Source organism: Microcebus murinus, chromosome 30 (assembly GCF_040939455.1).
Source record: "Microcebus murinus isolate Inina chromosome 30, M.murinus_Inina_mat1.0, whole genome shotgun sequence".
NCBI classification, from domain to species: Eukaryota; Metazoa; Chordata; class Mammalia; order Primates; family Cheirogaleidae; genus Microcebus; species Microcebus murinus.
The window spans coordinates 4057298-4075381 of NC_134133.1; the positions used below are offsets into that span (position 1 = coordinate 4057298).

Sequence of the window (18084 nt, forward strand, 5' to 3'; positions counted from 1 at the left end):
TTCCCATTTGGGGGTCCCCCTCCCTGGTCTGCTTAAGGCTAACCCTGCTGCCCCTTCCTCCTGCCCACCCCGCCTCGAGGAAACAACTGCATTTCTCCGCCTGCACCCAGACTGCAGAGCCCGCAGGGCGCGGCGGCTCACGCCTGCAATCCCAGCACTCTGGGAGGCCGAGGCGGGAGGATCGCTTTGAGCTCAAGAGTTCGAGGCCAGCCTGAGCAAGAGCGAGACCCCCTGTCTCTACTAGAAATAGAAAGAAATTAGCCAAGCAACTAAAAATATATAGGAAAAATTAGCCGGGCATGGTGGCACATGCCTGTAGTCCCAGCTACTCAGGAGGCTGAGGCAGGAGGATCGCTTGAGTTCAGGAGTTGGAGACCAGCCTGAGCAAGAGCCAGACCCCGTCTCTACTATAAATAGAAGGAAATTAGCCAAACAACTAAAAATAGAAAAAATTAGCCAGGCATGGTGGCGCATGCCTGTAGTCCCAGCTACTGGGGAGGCTGAGGCAGGAGGATCGCTTGAGCCCAGGAGTTTGAGGTTGCTGTGAGCGAGGCTGACACCACGGCACTCTAGCCTGGGCAACAGAGTGAGACTCTGTCTCAAAAATAAATAAATAAATAAAATAAAAAAGACTGCACAGCAGGATGGGACTAGTCTACCGGTCACCTCAGAGTCGCTGTGGGCCCGGCTGGGTCTCCCACCCTTGTGGCTTCTGTTGATGATTTCCAAGTTCCAGTCCCTCCCCTTTGAGCCCTAGCTAAGTTGCTAAAAAGAAATTAGGGCTTTACTCATCATGAAGCCATACTAGCCTAGATCTGAGGTTAATCCTGAGGTTTCCTGCTTCGGCTTTGATTTCGGAGAGAATTAGACCTCAGCCAGGGACCTCTCGGCTTTACCCATCCCGGTTGCTAGGGGAAAACGTGCAATCCAGAGAAACAGCCCGGGCCGAGTGTTCCAGATCTGTCCCTTTCTCGTCCCTTACTTTATGCAGCACGAGGTGAGTCCTCTGTACAGGTCCCAGGGAGATTGTCCCCAAGCAGGTGACTCTCCCGTTTTCCTTAAGCAGGAGCAAGTGCAAGGGGAGCCGAGGTTTTCTTATTTACAGGCCAAGTCAGGAATGTGGGGAAGGAACAGCGGTTTCCCGCTGCAGTTGCTACCCGCATGCCCTTAGCTCCTCCTTATCCGAGCAGAATTAACTGTTGACTCCCACCATCCAACAAAGCGGGAATTTGAGAAAGGATACCATTAATGAAGGATGCCATTAAGGGTACCATTAATGCCCATGGAATGGGACACGATTAATAGCGCCTGTGATTAGCAGTGTCTGATTTCTGGACACACGAACAACAGACCTAGCGCTTTAGTTCTAGGTTAATAACGCTGCTTTTGCTTAAACTCCAGGATTTGGTTGAAAAAGATAAAAGGGTGTCTGGTTTTAGATTTTACTAATATAGCTAATATTATTAATATATTAATAGCTAATATATTAATATAATATAATAGCTAATACATTAATATATAATATATAATCTAATATATAATATAATGATATAATTAATATATAATATTAATAGCTAATATATTAATATAATATAATATATTAATATTATATATTAATATATTACAAATATAGCTAATATTATTAATAGCTAAAGTATCATTTCAAATTAAGTAACGAACCTTTACAAAAATGTTTGATAATAATAGGGGGAAGATCAAACTGGAAATTCAGTTTGATCCAAAGTCGCTTACATAAAAAGACCGGAAAGAAAACAGCAAAAATGTTGATAGCAGTTATCCTTGCGTAGTGAGATTTTTGGGTCATTATAATTGCCCTTTTATTTTTCTCTGTGTTTTTTAAAATTTCCTACAGTGAACATGGATAATGATGATTATATTTCGCATTTACTGAGTGAACATTGCGCTGAGCGCTTCACTTGGCTTTTTTTTTTTTCCCCCACTTAATTTTCCGAACGCTTTGGCCGTTCATGTTATGCCCATTTTCCGGATGAGAACATTGAGGTCCAGAGAAAAACCGTGCGAGTCGGTCGCATAAGGGTTGAAACCCGGGTTGGTCTGACTCGTGCTTAAACGTGCTCACGCTGGAAAAACCGCAAGTGTTTCTTGTCCAGCGATGGAGAGCTCGGTGCTCTGTCGAGTTTATTCTGTGCTCGAAACTGGTGGAGAGACCATAAATACAGAATGAATGAATGAATGAATGAATGAATGAAAAATGAAGCTTGGCGTGTGTGCAGATTGCCGCGGGAGGAGGGAACAGCAGCATGCCTGTCCCTGCCGGTCGGTGGGTGGCCTGACCGGCGCTGCCTTCCCTTGCAGTGCCTGGTCACCTGTGGCAAGGGGCACGCCCACCGCCAGGTGTGGTGCCAGCTCGGCGAAGATCGGCTGCACGACAAGATGTGTGACCCCGAGGCCAAGCCGGCCCCCACGCAGCCGTGCCAGCAGCCGGAGTGTGCGTCCTGGCAGACGGGCCCCTGGGGACAGGTATCTGGAACATTCCTAGCTGCACTCTTTCCTCCTCCTCCTCCTCCTCCTCCGGAGAGGGCTTCCTCTCGGGAGGGAGGGAGGGAGGGGCCGGGGACTCTGCCACCCTGTCCCCCACCCACGCCTGAGCGTCCCCGCCCGCCCTGATGGAGCTGATCGGTCGTCCCTTGTGCAAAGTCACCGGAGTGTCCTCGCCCCTTGGCTTAGACGGCGGTGGCCCCTGCTCAGGAGCTGTCGCCCAGATCCGCGGCCGGTCTCCCGTCTGGCCGGTGCCCTCTCCTAGCCTGGCTCCCAGTGGCCGTCCCACACTGCCACCCGGCCAGCACCGGACCCCGGGGCCGCAGGAGGGGCAGGAGTGGGATTTGCAAGGGACGTTTTGGGTCCAGCGTCACCACTCCAGAGCTGGCCCCTCGGGAATGAGTCCAGACCCTCCGAACGCGGTTAGTTAGCTCCAAGCTTGCAGCATCCTCACGCTTCGGAAGGGATCTTTTCTGAGTCCCCTCGTCTGTGTGTTCTGCAGTCTTAACTTGAACCATTCTTCTTTTTTTTCTTTTAGCATATCATGGGGGTACAAGTGTTAAGGTCACGTATATTGCCCTTGCCCCCTGCTCATCCTTTTTTTTTTAATTTTTTTTCTTTTAGCATATTATGGGGGTACAAGTGTTAAGGTCACGTATATTGCCTATGTCCCCTACTCATCCTTTTTTTTTAATTTTTTTTCTTTTAGCATATTATGGGGGTACAAGCATTAAGGTCACGTATATTGCCCATGCCCCCTGCTCATCCTTTTTTTTTTTTAATTTTTTTTCTTTTAGCATATTATGAGGGTACAAGTGTTAAGGTCACGTATATTGTCTATGCCCCCTGCTCATCCCTTTTTTTTAAATTTTTTTTCTTTTAGCATATTATAGGGGTACAAGTGTTAAGGTTGCATATATTGCCCATGCGCCCCTCCCCCCTCAAGTCAGAGCTTCAAGCGTGACCATCCCCCAAACATTGCACATCTCACTCGTGTTTGTATACACTCCTCCCCTCCTCCCTCCCACCCGCCCGACAACCGATAAATGTTACTCCTATGTGTCAACTGAGGTGCTGATCCGTTAATACCAATCTGCTGGTGAGTCCATGTGGTGCTTGTGTTTCCATTCTTGGGATACTTCACTTAGTAGTTGGGTTCCAGCTCTAGCCAGGAAAATACAAGAGGTGCTAGATCACCGTTGTTTCTTAGAGCTGAGTAGTACTCCATGGTGTACATATACCACATTTTACTAATCCACTCATGGATTGATGGGCACCTGGGTTGTTTCCACAGCTTTGCAATTGTGAATTGTGCTGCTATAAACATTCGAGTGCAGGTGTCTTTTCCATAGTGTGACTTTTGATCTTTGGGGAAGATGCCCAGTAGTGGGATTGCTGGATCCAATGGTAGATCCACTTGTCTCGCTTTGAGGTATCTCCATATTGCTTTCCACAGAGGTTGCACTAGTTTGCAGTCCCACCAGCAGTGCAGGAGTGTTCCTCTCTCTCCTTAACTTGAACCATTCTTAAAAATAGAGAGTGAAAAGCTCCCCGTGGGCTTGCCTGGGAGAAGCCACCGCTCTTGGAGTTAATGCACTCGCTTGCTTTTTTTCTCGATTCCTTTATTTTACTCGGGATGTAATTTTTTAAGTACCCCAGATTTTACAAAGCGCGGCAGTAGAATACAAAACTGGGGTTTCTTTTCATGCAAACTTATTTATTGAGATTTTTTTTTGTATTTCAAATTATTGATACATTCAAAGATAATAATTTTATTTTTTTTTTCATAGATAGAAGCTCGAGTGTGAAATAATTTTAATCTCTATAATTTTTGCTAACCGTGTCGAGTCACACTCAACATCCAAGTGCAAAGGGCTAAGTCCTTCCTAATATAGAAGCAGAAAGCAGCGTTCTGGGGACTATTTGAGGAGCACTCTTGAATTCCCAACGGCAGTCGAGCAGCTGTCTTCTGTCACTTACGTAATCCGTTCAAGAATGACACCCCAGCCCCTCCTCTCTGACCAGCCACAGCCATTTCTGTTCTTTAGCCTCTGTCTTCATTTCCAAATATGCATGCAATGCGTGCTTTATTATTGCACCGTAGCAATTTCTTTTGCTAATAGTGACAATCTTCTGAATCTTTCCCCATTTGCCAGCATCTGCAGTCCGAATGGCTGATGATGTGTGAACAAACAAGGGACAGTCCACTTAAATGCTTTGGATCTTGCCTCCTTTTCTTCTCCATCTGCATAACTTTTAGGGAATAATAGGAGGAGGAGAGCACAGCTCAGGGTCACTGTCCAGATTTGGCTAGAACATCTATTAGAACTGACTATTCATGTCTACTCCTGGCCCTTCCTGGCCCAGATTATATGCACAGATTTGTTCTTTCTTTGGCTGAACATGCCATTCAGGAAAACAGTTTCTAAAATGTTATTTAAGAGTGACACATACTCATAAGAGAAATTTTGCAGACTGTCTTTTAGCAAAAAGAAGAACACCACACTTCTAACTCTATGCTGCAGGGATTCCTAGTGTTAACGTGGTTATGATTTTCTTCTAATACTTTTAAACTAATATTTGGATTGTGCCCTGCCTATTTTTTTTTAATTGAAATGAAACTCATAGGCCGGGCGCGGTGGCTCACGCCTGTAATCCTAGCTCTCTGGGAGGCCGAGGCAGGAGGATCGCTCGAGGTCAGGAGTTCGAAACCAGCCTGAGTAAGAGCAAGACACCGTCTCTACTAAAAATAGAAAGGAATTAATTGGCCAACTAAAAAAAAAAATATATATATATATAGAAAAAAAACTAGCCAGGCATGGTGGCGCATGCCTGTAGTCCCAGCTACTCGGGAGGCTGAGGCAGGAGGATCGCTTGAGCTCAAGAGTTTGAGGTTGCTGTGAGCGAGGCTGACGCCACAGCACTCACTCTAGCCAGGGCAACAGTGAGACTCTGTCTCAAAAAAAAAAAAAAAGAAAGAAATGAAACTCATATAACAAAATTAACCGTTTTTGGTTTTTTTTGTTGTTTTGTTTTTTTTTTTTTTGAGACAGAGTCTCACTTTGTTGCCCAGGCTAGAGTCAGCCTCGCTCACAGCAACCTCAAACTCCTGGGCTCAAGCGATCCTCCTGCCTCAGCCTCCCGAGTAGCTGGAACTGCAGGCATGCGCCACCGTGCCCGGCTAATTTTTATATATTTTTTAATTGGCCAATCAACTTCTTTCTATTTTTAGTAGAGATGGGGTCTCGCTCTTGCTCAGGCTGGTCTCAAACTCCTGACCTTGAGCGATCCTCCCGCCTCGGCCTCCCAGAGAGCTAGGATTACAGGCGTGAGCCACCACGCCCGGCCAAAATTAACCGTTTTAAATGAACAAATCGGTCACATTTAATACATTCATAATGTTTTGCAACCACCACCTCTATCTAGTTCTGAAACATTTTCACCCCCAAAAGAAACCATGCACACATTAAACGGTTGCTCCCAACCCCCCAGCCCCTGGCACCCACCAATCTGCATTCTGTCTTTATGGACTTACCTTTTCTGGAAGTTTCATAGAAATGGCTTCTTTCACTTGGCATAATGGTTTCATATTTTAGCATGTGTCCGTACATTGCTACTTTTTATGGCTGAGTGATACTCCATCGTACGGTTACACCATAACTTGTTTATCCATTCATCTCAGACAGACATTTAGGCTGTTCCCACATTTTGGCTACTATGAATAATGCTGCTATGAATATTTATGGACCAGCATTCATTTTACTAGCTGATTTCACTTCGTTTGGATATATACCTAGGATTGGAATTGCTGGATCCATGTAGTAATTCTTTTTTTTTTTTTTTTAACACTTTTTTTCTTTTGCAAAAGCCTTGTGAACATGTAGTAATTCTTTATTTAACTTTTCAACTGCTAAATGGTTTTCCACCGCATCTGCATCCTTTTACATTCTTACCAGCAATTTACAAAGATTTCCATTGCTCCACATCAGCAATTGTTGTCACACTTTCCGTTTTTTTTTTTTTTAATTATAGCTCTCCTAGTGGTGTCTCACTACGGTTTTGGTTTGTATTTCCCTAAATAACAAGAGCTATTGAGCCTCTTTTCATGTGCTTGTTGGTCATTTGTATATCTTCTTTAGAGAAATGTCTATTCAAATCCTTTGCCTGTTTTTTAAAAATTCGTAATTGTGGTAAAATACATTTAACGTAAAATTTACCATTTTAGCTGTTTTTAAATGTACAGTTCAGTACTATTCCTTTTCACATTTTTTTAACCCAATTGTTTGGCTTTTTTTGTTGTTGGGTTGTAGGAGTTCTTTATGTATTTTGGGTATCGATCCCATATCAGTTATATGATTTACAAATATATTCCCTCATCCCCTGAATTGCCTTTTCACTCTGCTGATAGTTTTCTTTGAGCACAAAAGATTTTAATCTTAATAAAATGCCATTTGTCTGGTTTTTTTTGTTGCCTGTGCTTGTGATATCTTGTGATATCATAACAAAGAAATCATTGCCCAATCCAATGTCAGGAAATTCTTTGGTATTTTTTAAAGAGTTTTATAGTTTTAGCTGTCATGTTTGGGTCACCGATCCATTTCAAGTTAATTTTGATATATAGTGTGAGGTAGGATTCCACTTGTTCCAGCCCCACTTGTTGAAGACACTATTCTGTTTCCATTAAGTGGTTTTGGTGCCCTTCTTAAAAATCACTTGGTAAAACACATATAGGTTTATTTGTGGACTCTGAATCCTATTCCATTGGTCTATGCCCTTATGCCAATACCATGCTGTTTTGATCACTGTAACAGGTTTTGAAATCGAGAATTGTGAGTCCTCCTACTTTGTTCTTCTTTTCAAATATTGTTTTGTCCATTTGGGGTCTCTAGCCGTTTCATATGAATCTGAGGGTCAGCTCTTCCACTTCTTCAAAAGGGTCATAAGGATTTTGATTGGGCTTGCATTGAATCTGTGGATCAGTTTGGAGAATATTACCCATTTTAGCAATACCAAATGTTCCAGTCCATGAACATGCAATGTCTTTCCATTTCTTTCATTTCTTTCAGCAGTGTTTTATAGTTTTTATTGTATATGTCTTTTACCTCTTTATTTAAACTTATTCCTAGGCATTTTTTTCTCTTGTATGTAATTATGAATTAAATGAAATTATTTTTTTTTAATTTCCTTTTGGGATTGTTCACTGCTGCTGTATAGAAACATAACTGATTTTTCTTATAAAATATGTTTTTCTTATACCCTGCTATGTCACTGAATTTGTTTATTAGCTCTAGAAGTATTTTTTACAGATTCTTGGGATGTCTAAATATCGTATGAGGACATCTGTAAATAGAAACTTTTATTTCTGCCTTTCCAATTTCCATGCCTTTTAATTTTTTCCCCTGCCTGCTTTCTCTGGCTAAAACTTCCAGTACAAGGTTGAATAGCAGTGGTGAGAACAGGCATCCTTGGTATGTTCCTGATCTTGGGGGAAGGTATGAAGTTAGCTGAGGGTTTTTCCTCAGTGCCTTGCATCATGTTGAAGAAGTTCCCTTCTATTGCTAGTTTTTTGACAGTTTTTATCATGAAAAATCTGTTGAATTTTTTCAAATGCTTTCCTCAATTGAGATGGTCATGTGGTTTTTTTTTTCTGCGTTGTTTTATTAATGTGGTGTATTGCATTGATTGATTTTTTTTTTTTTATGTTGGACCACCCTTACATTCCTGGACTAAATCCCACTTGGCTGTGATGTATAATCCTTTTAATATGCTATTGGATTCAATTCTCTGGTATATGGTTGATGATTTTTGTTATCTGTATTTATAAGCAATATTGGCCTGTACTTTTCTTTTTGTTGTGTTATCTTTGGCTTTGTTACCAGGGTAATGCTGGCCTCATAGAATGGGTTAGGAAGTGTTTCCTCCTCTTCAATTTTTTTGGAAGCATTTGAAAATAATCGGTGTTAATATTTCTTCAAATGTTTGGCAAAATTCATCAGTGAACTGGTCTTGGGCTTTTCTTTGTTGGGAAGTCTTTGATTATTGGCTCAATCTCTTTACTTCTTAGAGATCTGTTCATATTTTTTATTCTCCTTAATTTTTGTGATTTGTGTTTCTAGGCAATTGTATGTGTTTGATAATTTGCATGTGTCATCTAGTTTAACATGTCGGCATACGATTATTCACAGTGCTCTCTTCTAATTCTTTTTATTGCTATAGGGTCAGTAGTAATGTCATCTCTTTCATGTATGATTTTTGAAGTCTTCTCTTTTTTTCTTAGTCTTTCTAGCTAAAGGTTAGTCAATTTTATGGATCTTTTCAAAGAATCAATTTCTGTTTTTATTGATTTTTCTTTATTTTTTTTTTATTCTCTACTCCGTTTATCTCCACTCTAATCTTTATTATTTTCTTCCTCCTCCTGGTTTTAGGTTTACTTTGCTTTTCTTTTTCTGGTTCCTTAACATATAAAGTTGATTTGAGATCTTTCTTCATTATTAATGTAGGTGCTTGCAGCTATAAATTCCTCTGTGAACATTGCTTTCACTGCATCTCATAAATTTTCTTATGTTCTGTTTTCATTTTTATTCCTCCCAAAGTATTTTCTAATATCCCTTGTGGTTTCTTCTTTGACTTATTGGTTGTTTAAGAGGATGTTATTCGATTTCCACTTACTTGTGGATTTTTTAGTTTTCCTTCTGTTATTGATTGCCCTTGCCTCAATCCATTGTCATCAAAGAAGATATTTTGTGGCAATGTAATCCTTTTAAACATATGAAGACTTGTTTTTTGGCTTAATGTATGTTCTGTCTTGGAAAATGTTCCCTGTGCATTTGGGAGGAATGTGTATTGTGGTAGATGGATAAGAAAAAAAAAATGCCATCACACTTTCTGATCAAAATTTGGCAACTTTTTTCTTCATTAAGCACTCGCCTAGTTGCTGTAAGTTTCTTATTAGATTCCAGAGTTCTAAAAAAGTTGACCCTACTGGTTCTTGCCAACTTACTATAGTTTATTTCAGTGGAAGGACCAATTCTTAGATCTCTGCTCTGCCATTTCTGTGACTTCACTCCTCCTACTTCACTATCTTGTAGATGACTTTTTGTAACATAACAATTTGCCTTTTAATGGCTACATTGTTTTCTTTGCTACCTCTGTGTGCCACAGTCTATTCAACTTTTGCTTGCTATATACTTAAGCGGCGTTCAATATTTTGTCGTGTTTCATGAATAACACTGCGAAAACCATCTTGTATAAAACATATTGATGCAAACTCCAAATATTTCCTCAACACACAGTTTCCTAGAAGTCAAACAAGGTCACAGGGCTGCATTGACACCTGCGTTAGCCACAGCACTCTGCCAGGTGTAGCATAAAAACCACGGAGGTGCCCTGCCCTTGTTCTAGGAGTTCTCGGTCAAGGACTTGAACCCCTACGCATAGAGTTCCAGTGGGGGGCAGAAGTAATTCCAAGTGACATCATGATAGTTAATCAGTATAATTTGTGCAGAATAGGATTGTCCACTTTTTTTTTTTTTTTTTTTTTTACCTAATTTTACCCCTTGGCCTACTCTGATGGAAGTATTTTTTTCTTTTGGAAAATGTTATGGGGAAAGTAAGGGAAAGAGAAGATTGGCTGAATGTGTGTATCTTTTTTTGTCTCATTTCCTTCCTCCAGTGTAGTGTCACCTGTGGACAGGGGTACCAGCTAAGGGCAGTGAAGTGCATCCTTGGGGTGTACATGTCGGTAGTGGACGATAATGACTGCAACGCAGCCACTAGACCCACTGACACCCAGGTGAGTGTGAGCCCCCTTTGTCCAACTCAGTTACTGGCTTCGGGCACCAAGATGTCAGGGCTTTCCAGCGGTCCAGACAAAATTGAAATCCTTCCATAGATTATGTCAGTGGAGCAGCCAGTTGATTAACTAAATTGTCCAGATTTACCTGTCTTGTTACCTTCCATTTAGAATCTAATACTTAGACGTACCTGTTTTGTTCTTCTGGAGTCATTTGAGATATATGAGATGTATCTTTGAGACTCATCAAGTCTATAGTCTCAAGTCTCAAGATATATCTTTTGAGACTCATCAAGTCTATAGTCTCAAGTCTCAAGATATATCTTTTGAGACTCATCAAGTCTATAGTCTCAAGTCTCAAGATATATCTTTGAGACTCATCAAGTCTATAGTCTCAAGTCTCAAGATATATCTTTGAGACTCATCAAGTCTATAGTCTCAAGTCTCAAGATATATCTTTTGAGACTCATCAAGTCTATAGTCTCAAGTCTCAAGATATATCTTTTGAGACTCATCAAGTCTATAGTCTCAAGATATATCTTTGAGACACATCAAGTCTATAGTCTCAAGTCTCAAGATATATCTTTGAGACTCATCAAGTCTACAGTCTCAAGTCTCAAGATATATCTTTGAGACACATCAAGTCTCAAGTCTCAAGTCTCAAGATATATCTTTGAGACTCATCAAGTCTATAGTCTCAAGTCTCAAGATATATCTTTGAGACTCATCAAGTCTATAGTCTCAAGTCTCAAGAATATATCTTTGAGACTCATCAAGTCTGTAGTCTCAAGTCTCAAGTCTCAAGAATATATCTTTGAGACTCATCAAGTCTATAGTCTCAAGTCTCAAGAATATATCTTTGAGACTCATCAAGTCTATAGTCTTAAGTCTCAAGTCTCAAGATATATCTTTGAGACTCATCAAGTCTATAGTCTTAAGTCTCAAGTCTCAAGAATATATCTTTGAGACTCATCAAGTATATGCTTGAGATATATGTCAGATTGATTCTGATTCTTATGGGATGGGACATGTTGGTTGTTCAGTCTCATTTTCCTGAACTCAAATTTTAAAAATGGTTTTAATGTAGGATTCGGTAACTGGCGTCGTAGGTTCAGGCAGCAGTGTGCCAGAACTAAGTTGTACCAGCTCACAAGAGCCAATCGGTACATTTGCCAGGAATTTTGTGAGTTAACGCATCACAGCCATTGTTAGAAATTGAAAATGCAAACCTATAATTAAATAGATGGTATTAAAAACAGCACTGGTAAATACTCCAAACATAGCACTTGCTAATTATTTTACTGCATGTTACTGTTATCTGTGCTCTTGAGGTTGTTTATATCTGTGTGTATCTGCGTGGCGGATGTACTGTGTTTATCAGTGTCAAGTGGTGCCTTGAAATTCGTCACGGTGAGAGTATTTACAACACGGGAATCAGCAAGTGCTACAAGCAGGGCTTACTGCATTGCACTGTTGATTGTTTAGACTTAAGAAAGTGATGCAGAAAATATTCGCACAATGCAGATTAAATTTAAAAGATTCTAATATCTATATCTGTTATGTTGTGAATAGCACAAAAATACGAGGGATTATTCTTCCAGTGTTTGAAAAGTATCTGATTCAGCAAAGAGATCTCCCACATCATTGATCATTGAACCGAGTTCTAACGTGTATCTTCAACGTTCCGCTTTCATCCTGGTCTTAAATAAAATATCAACTAACAGTCACACCTGAACGACACTGTTTAGGCGGTTACCACCATAGTTTGGCAACTGTTTGAAAAGTCTGGCAAAAATCAACAAACGTATTCTATGAGAATAAGTTGAATGTGTGGAATTTAAAATAAAAAAATTTGTATTTTATTCTTTGTAGATTGCAACACATCTTTTATATCGGTAAAATTGTATAAATAAGCATATGCATACACATGTATATATATGCATGTAATATGCATGTGTGTGTGTGTTTGTGTACATACACATATCTATAAACACACACATGCATACATTTTTCTCAAGAGAGCTGGTTGAGAAAAAGGGTAGCATGCTATTCTATTGGCCTTGATTTTGGCCTTGATTTTGGCATCCTTTATGGAGAGAGAGTATATAAAGGGAAGATGTGAGTTTGTGTATTGGCTTTGCTAATTGCTAAAGACGGGGTTTGAACCCAGGCTATTCTCAGAACTCATAGCCTGAGCGAGGCCCCGAATGGCCAATGAATCACATCCGTTTTGAACGCCCTCAGCCTGTTGCATCTCAGTGTGTGTTGCTGAGGGACAAAGAGTGTCAAAAAAGTGACTGAGGCTGGATGCGGTGGCTCACGCCTGTAATCCCAGCACTCTGGGAGGCTGAGGCAGGAGGATCAATTGAGCTCAGGAGTTCGAGACCAGTCTGAGCAAGAGCGAGACCCCGTCTCTACTATAAATAGAAAGAAATTAATTGGCCAACTAAAAATAGATAGAAAAAAGTTAGCCGGGCATGGTGGCGCATGCCTGTAGTCCCAGCTACTCGGGAGGGAGGCTGAGGCAGGAGGATCTCTTGAGCCCAGGAGTCTGAGGTTACTGTGAGCTAGGCTGACACCACGGCACTCACTCTAGCCTGGGCAACAGAGTGAGACTCTGTCTCAAAAAAAAAAAAAAAAAAAAAAAAAAAGGAATAAATATGGCAGCATGTTGATGATGTCATCGCCAATCAATTAACCAAATACCAGGTGTGATTAACGTTCCAAGACACAGCGTGGTGGAAGCCTAGGAAATGTTGGCGTTGCATCCAAAACAGTCGTAGATTGCAAATTTAGCAGCCCCCTTTGGGACAATCCAAAGCTCTTTAAGTTATTTTGTAATATCCATTCAACTATGGGCGGCTCCCGCCATTGCAGCTTGCGGGTAATTTCTTCACTTTGTGAAAAGTTCCCTGTGGCTTTCTTTGGACCTCGGGCAGAGGGGTAGGCACGTTCTGAAGCCAAGTCACAGAATATCACGGCCCACCTGTAAGGTCCGCAAGGCAAGGACAGCTCAGCTGTCCTCAGACCCGTGGCCCCAGCACTTTTTTTGCACGATGCCCGTCACACCCGAGACACTTGATGATGTCTATTAAATCATAGAGTGGTCGCTAACCATTGAGACCGGGAGTGAATAGGAGCAGGGATGTGTATTTGTTCCCACCTGTAAATCTGGGAATAGTATCTACACATAGACGACCCCACTTCATGACAGAGACTGCCTTTGAGTGATCGAGAGGTGTTAACATAAATTCCAGGTATTGGCCTGTTGAATACACCTCTCACATCTGGATTTGACCTTCTGAACCTCGGGTGTTATCTTTAGATAAACTGGGAAGGCAAGTTCAAGATCAGCAAATTCCGATTAGGGAACCAACGGAAATGTGAGAACAGAGAATCTGACCTTCAGAATTTTAAAACATTAACCGTTAATAATTTGAAAATGTTACCCTCCCCTGTCCAGACGCGTGTGCCATTTTGCAGTATTTTTTCTTTAGTCCCATAAATAAGTGAATTAAATATGGCTTTACAAATCACAAAGCAGAGCCCAGCCCGGGGTTAAGGCACCCACAAAGTGACTCGGGTTATATCCCATTTTGCAGTTGGAGAAGTTGGGGCCCGAGAGAGGTCACGTGACTCGCACAGACTCACACAGGTCTCTGGGGTTTTAGATTCTTGGACCTTACATTGACTGATGGATTGATTGACAGAGTCTCACTCTGTGGCCTGGGCTAGAGTGCCGTGGCGTCAGCCTCGCTCACAGCAACCTCCAACTCCTAGGCTCAAGTGATCCTCCTGCCTCAGCCTCCCGAGTAGCTGGGACTACAGGCATGCGCCAACATGCCCGGCTAATTTTTTTATATATTTTTAGTTGGCCAATTAATTTCTTTCTATTTTTAGTAGAGACGGGGTCTCACTCTTGATCAGGCTGGTCTTGAACTCCTGACCTCGAGCCATCCCCCCGCCTCGGCCTCCCAGATTTGCTAGGATGACAGGCGTGAGCCACCGCACACGCCCGGCCAGACCTTACGTTTTTATACACCGTGCCCATTTAAATGTTCGTTGACTTGAAGGTAACGTTCACTTTCTTTTTCCCCTCCTCACATCCAGGACTGTGAATTACCCTCTTGCCACCCTCCCCCGGCCGTCCCGGAAGCAAGGAGAAGCACGCACAATGCGCCAAGAACCCAGTGGCGATTTGGGTCTTGGACCCCGGTGAGAACTAGACTGGGAGGAATGGGAAGAGCGGGGGAGGGGGAGCAGGTGTCCTATGGCATGACGGGGCCGTGTCATGCCACCAGCCAGGAAGGGGCCATGTCCCATCACACATGAGCACGGCTCTGTCCCCCCCCCCCCAGTGCTCAGCCACCTGCGGCAAAGGCACCCGCATGCGATACGTCAGCTGCCGGGACGAGGACGGCTCGGTGGCCGCCGAGAGCGCTTGTGCCACGCTGCCCAGGCCGGTGGCAAAGGAGGAGTGCTCCGTGGCGCCCTGCGGGCAGTGGAAGGCCTTGGACTGGAGCTCTGTGAGCACGCGGGCCCCCGGGAATTGGGAGGGATCGGGAACTTTGCGGGGCTGGGGGGAGGAAGAGTGGGGGAGGGGTGTCCCGAATCCCAAAGGGGGTAGTGTTGGATGTGGCTTGTGGTTTAAATTACTCCGCTCCACATGTATGCAGCTGGCCCAGTGTGCCAGGAATCCCAGCCAGGTGTGCCAGGAATCCTAGACAAGTGTGCCAGGAATCCCAGCCAGGTGTGCCAGGAATCCTAGACAAGTGTGCAAGGAATCCCAGCCAAGTGTGCCAGGAATCCCAGCCAGGTGTGCCAGGAATCCTAGACAAGTGTGCAAGGAATCCTAGACAAGTGTGCCAGGAATCCCAGCCAGGTGTGCCAGGAATCCCAGCCAGGTGTGCCAGGAATCCTAGACAAGTGTGCAGGGAATCCTAGACAAGTGTGCAAGGAATCCCGGCCAGGTGTGCCAGGAATCCTAGCCAAGTGTTCAAGGAATCCCAGCCAGGTGTGCCAGGAATCCCAGCCAGGTGTGCCAGGAATCCCAGCCAAGTGTGCAAGGAATCCCAGCCAAGTGTGCAAAGAATCCCAGCCAAGTGTGCCAGGAATCCCAGCCAAGTGTGCCAGGAATCCTAGACAAGTGTGCCAGGAATCCCAGCCAGGTGTGCCAGGAATCCCAGCCAAGTGTGCCAGGAATCCCAGCCAAGTGTGCCAGGAATCCCAGCCAGGTGTGCCAGGAATCCTAGACAAGTGTGCAAGGAATCCCAGCCAGGTGTGCCAGGAATCCCAGCCAAGTGTGCCAGGAATCCCAGCCAAGTGTGCCAGGAATCCCAGCCAAGTGTGCCAGGAATCCCAGCCAGGTGTGCCAGGAATCCTAGACAAGTGTGCAAGGAATCCCAGCCAGGTGTGCCAGGAATCCCAGCCAAGTGTGCCAGGAATCCCAGCCAAGTGTGCCAGGAATCCCAGCCAAGTGTGCCAGGAATCCCAGCCAGGTGTGCCAGGAATCCTAGACAAGTGTGCAAGGAATCCCAGCCAAGTGTGCCAGGAATCCCAGCCAGGTGTGCCAGGAATCCTAGACAAGTGTGCAAGGAATCCTAGACAAGTGTGCCAGGAATCCCAGCCAGGTGTGCCAGGAATCCCAGCCAGGTGTGCCAGGAATCCTAGACAAGTGTGCAAGGAATCCCAGCCAGGTGTGCCAGGAATCCTAGACAAGTGTGCAAGGAATCCCAGCCAGGTGTGCCAGGAATCCCAGCCAAGTGTGCCAGGAATCCCAGCCAGGTGTGCCAGGAATCCTAGACAAGTGTGCAAGGAATCCCAGCCAGGTGTGCCAGGAATCCCAGCCAAGTGTGCCAGGAATCCCAGCCAAGTGTGCCAGGAATCCCAGCCAAGTGTGCCAGGAATCCCAGCCAGGTGTGCCAGGAATCCTAGACAAGTGTGCAAGGAATCCCAGCCAAGTGTGCCAGGAATCCCAGCCAGGTGTGCCAGGAATCCTAGACAAGTGTGCAAGGAATCCTAGACAAGTGTGCCAGGAATCCCAGCCAGGTGTGCCAGGAATCCCAGCCAGGTGTGCCAGGAATCCTAGACAAGTGTGCAAGGAATCCCAGCCAGGTGTGCCAGGAATCCTAGACAAGTGTGCAAGGAATCCCAGCCAGGTGTGCCAGGAATCCCAGCCAAGTGTGCCAGGAATCCCAGCCAGGTGTGCCAGGAATCCTAGACAAGTGTGCAAGGAATCCCAGCCAGGTGTGCCAGGAATCCCAGCCAGGTGTGCCAGGAATCCCAGCCAGGTGTGCCAGGAATCCTAGACAAGTGTGCAGGGAATCCTAGACAAGTGTGCAAGGAATCCCAGCCAGGTGTGCCAGGAATCCTAGCCAAGTGTTCAAGGAATCCCAGCCAGGTGTGCCAGGAATCCCAGCCAAGTGTGCAAGGAATCCCAGCCAAGTGTGCAAAGAATCCCAGCCAAGTGTGCCAGGAATCCCAGCCAAGTGTGCCAGGAATCCTAGACAAGTGTGCCAGGAATCCCAGCCAGGTGTGCCAGGAATCCCAGCCAGGTGTGCCAGGAATCCCAGCCAAGTGTGCCAGGAATCCCAGCCAAGTGTGCCAGGAATCCCAGCCAAGTGTGCCAGGAATCCCAGCCAGGTGTGCCAGGAATCCTAGACAAGTGTGCAAGGAATCCCAGCCAAGTGTGCCAGGAATCCCAGCCAGGTGTGCCAGGAATCCTAGACAAGTGTGCAAGGAATCCTAGACAAGTGTGCCAGGAATCCCAGCCAGGTGTGCCAGGAATCCCAGCCAGGTGTGCCAGGAATCCTAGACAAGTGTGCAGGGAATCCTAGACAAGTGTGCAAGGAATCCCAGCCAGGTGTGCCAGGAATCCTAGCCAAGTGTTCAAGGAATCCCAGCCAGGTGTGCCAGGAATCCCAGCCAAGTGTGCAAGGAATCCCAGCCAAGTGTGCAAAGAATCCCAGCCAAGTGTGCCAGGAATCCTAGACAAGTGTGCCAGGAATCCCAGCCAGGTGTGCCAGGAATCCCAGCCAGGTGTGCCAGGAATCCCAGCCAAGTGTGCCAGGAACACACATTTTTAAAAATATGTGCAGATCAATTTACAATCTGCTCGAGTGCCCGCCCCTCCTGCTGGGCGGTTGGGAAACCCAGTCTTCGCTGAGCCGCATCACGATGTCATGGCGTGTAAAGGACCGAAAGGGGCAGGAGAGTGAGGGAGGGGCGCCTGCTTTGAGTCTGGGCCCCTCGAGTAAAGCGACTCTTGCTTTCCCTGCCAAGAGTGGGAAGTGGGAATGTTTACCCCGCGCTGTGAGCCCAGCCTCTTGCCCACACCAAGCACCATCTGCGGGTTTTTTTTTTATAAAAGCGGAAGAACCTTTGTCTTCAAGCAACTTCTGCTCTCTGTCCTGCAAAAATCCCAGAGTCTAGGAAATAGCTTAGGATATAGGTGGGAAGAGAACAAAAGGAAAACGGAGATTAATAGCTCGATGAATATCGTAATAGATACATGAAAGTTGAGAGGTGCAATAAAATAGAGCTGTATAAAACCCAGACCTTGGCATTTACTGGTTGCATGACCTTGAGCAATTTGGTTAAAGTCCTTGATTCTCAGTCTCCTCTGCTCTCAAAAGAAGGCCAAAAAGAATAATCTACTTTACAAAGTTGTTAGGATTATTTGAGATTATATGTGTTAAATGCTTAGGGGAAAGTAGGTACTCAGTAAATGGTGGATAATCTCATTCTAATGCCTTGATCCTCCAAACACTGAT

General features: G+C 44.5%; 1 protein-coding gene across 1 annotated transcript in view; it reads left to right on the top strand.

The window, feature by feature from the left end:
* The window catches only part of ADAMTS9 (ADAM metallopeptidase with thrombospondin type 1 motif 9), a 186137-nt gene that overhangs the window by 82348 nt on the left and 85705 nt on the right, over positions 1–18084 (top strand). Inside the window, exons 22-25 of the mRNA XM_075998801.1 lie at positions 2338–2502; positions 10193–10312; positions 14423–14527; positions 14671–14838. Of these exons, the coding sequence (XP_075854916.1) occupies positions 2338–2502; positions 10193–10312; positions 14423–14527; positions 14671–14838 (558 nt within the window). The remainder of the gene's footprint in view (positions 1–2337; positions 2503–10192; positions 10313–14422; positions 14528–14670; positions 14839–18084) is intronic.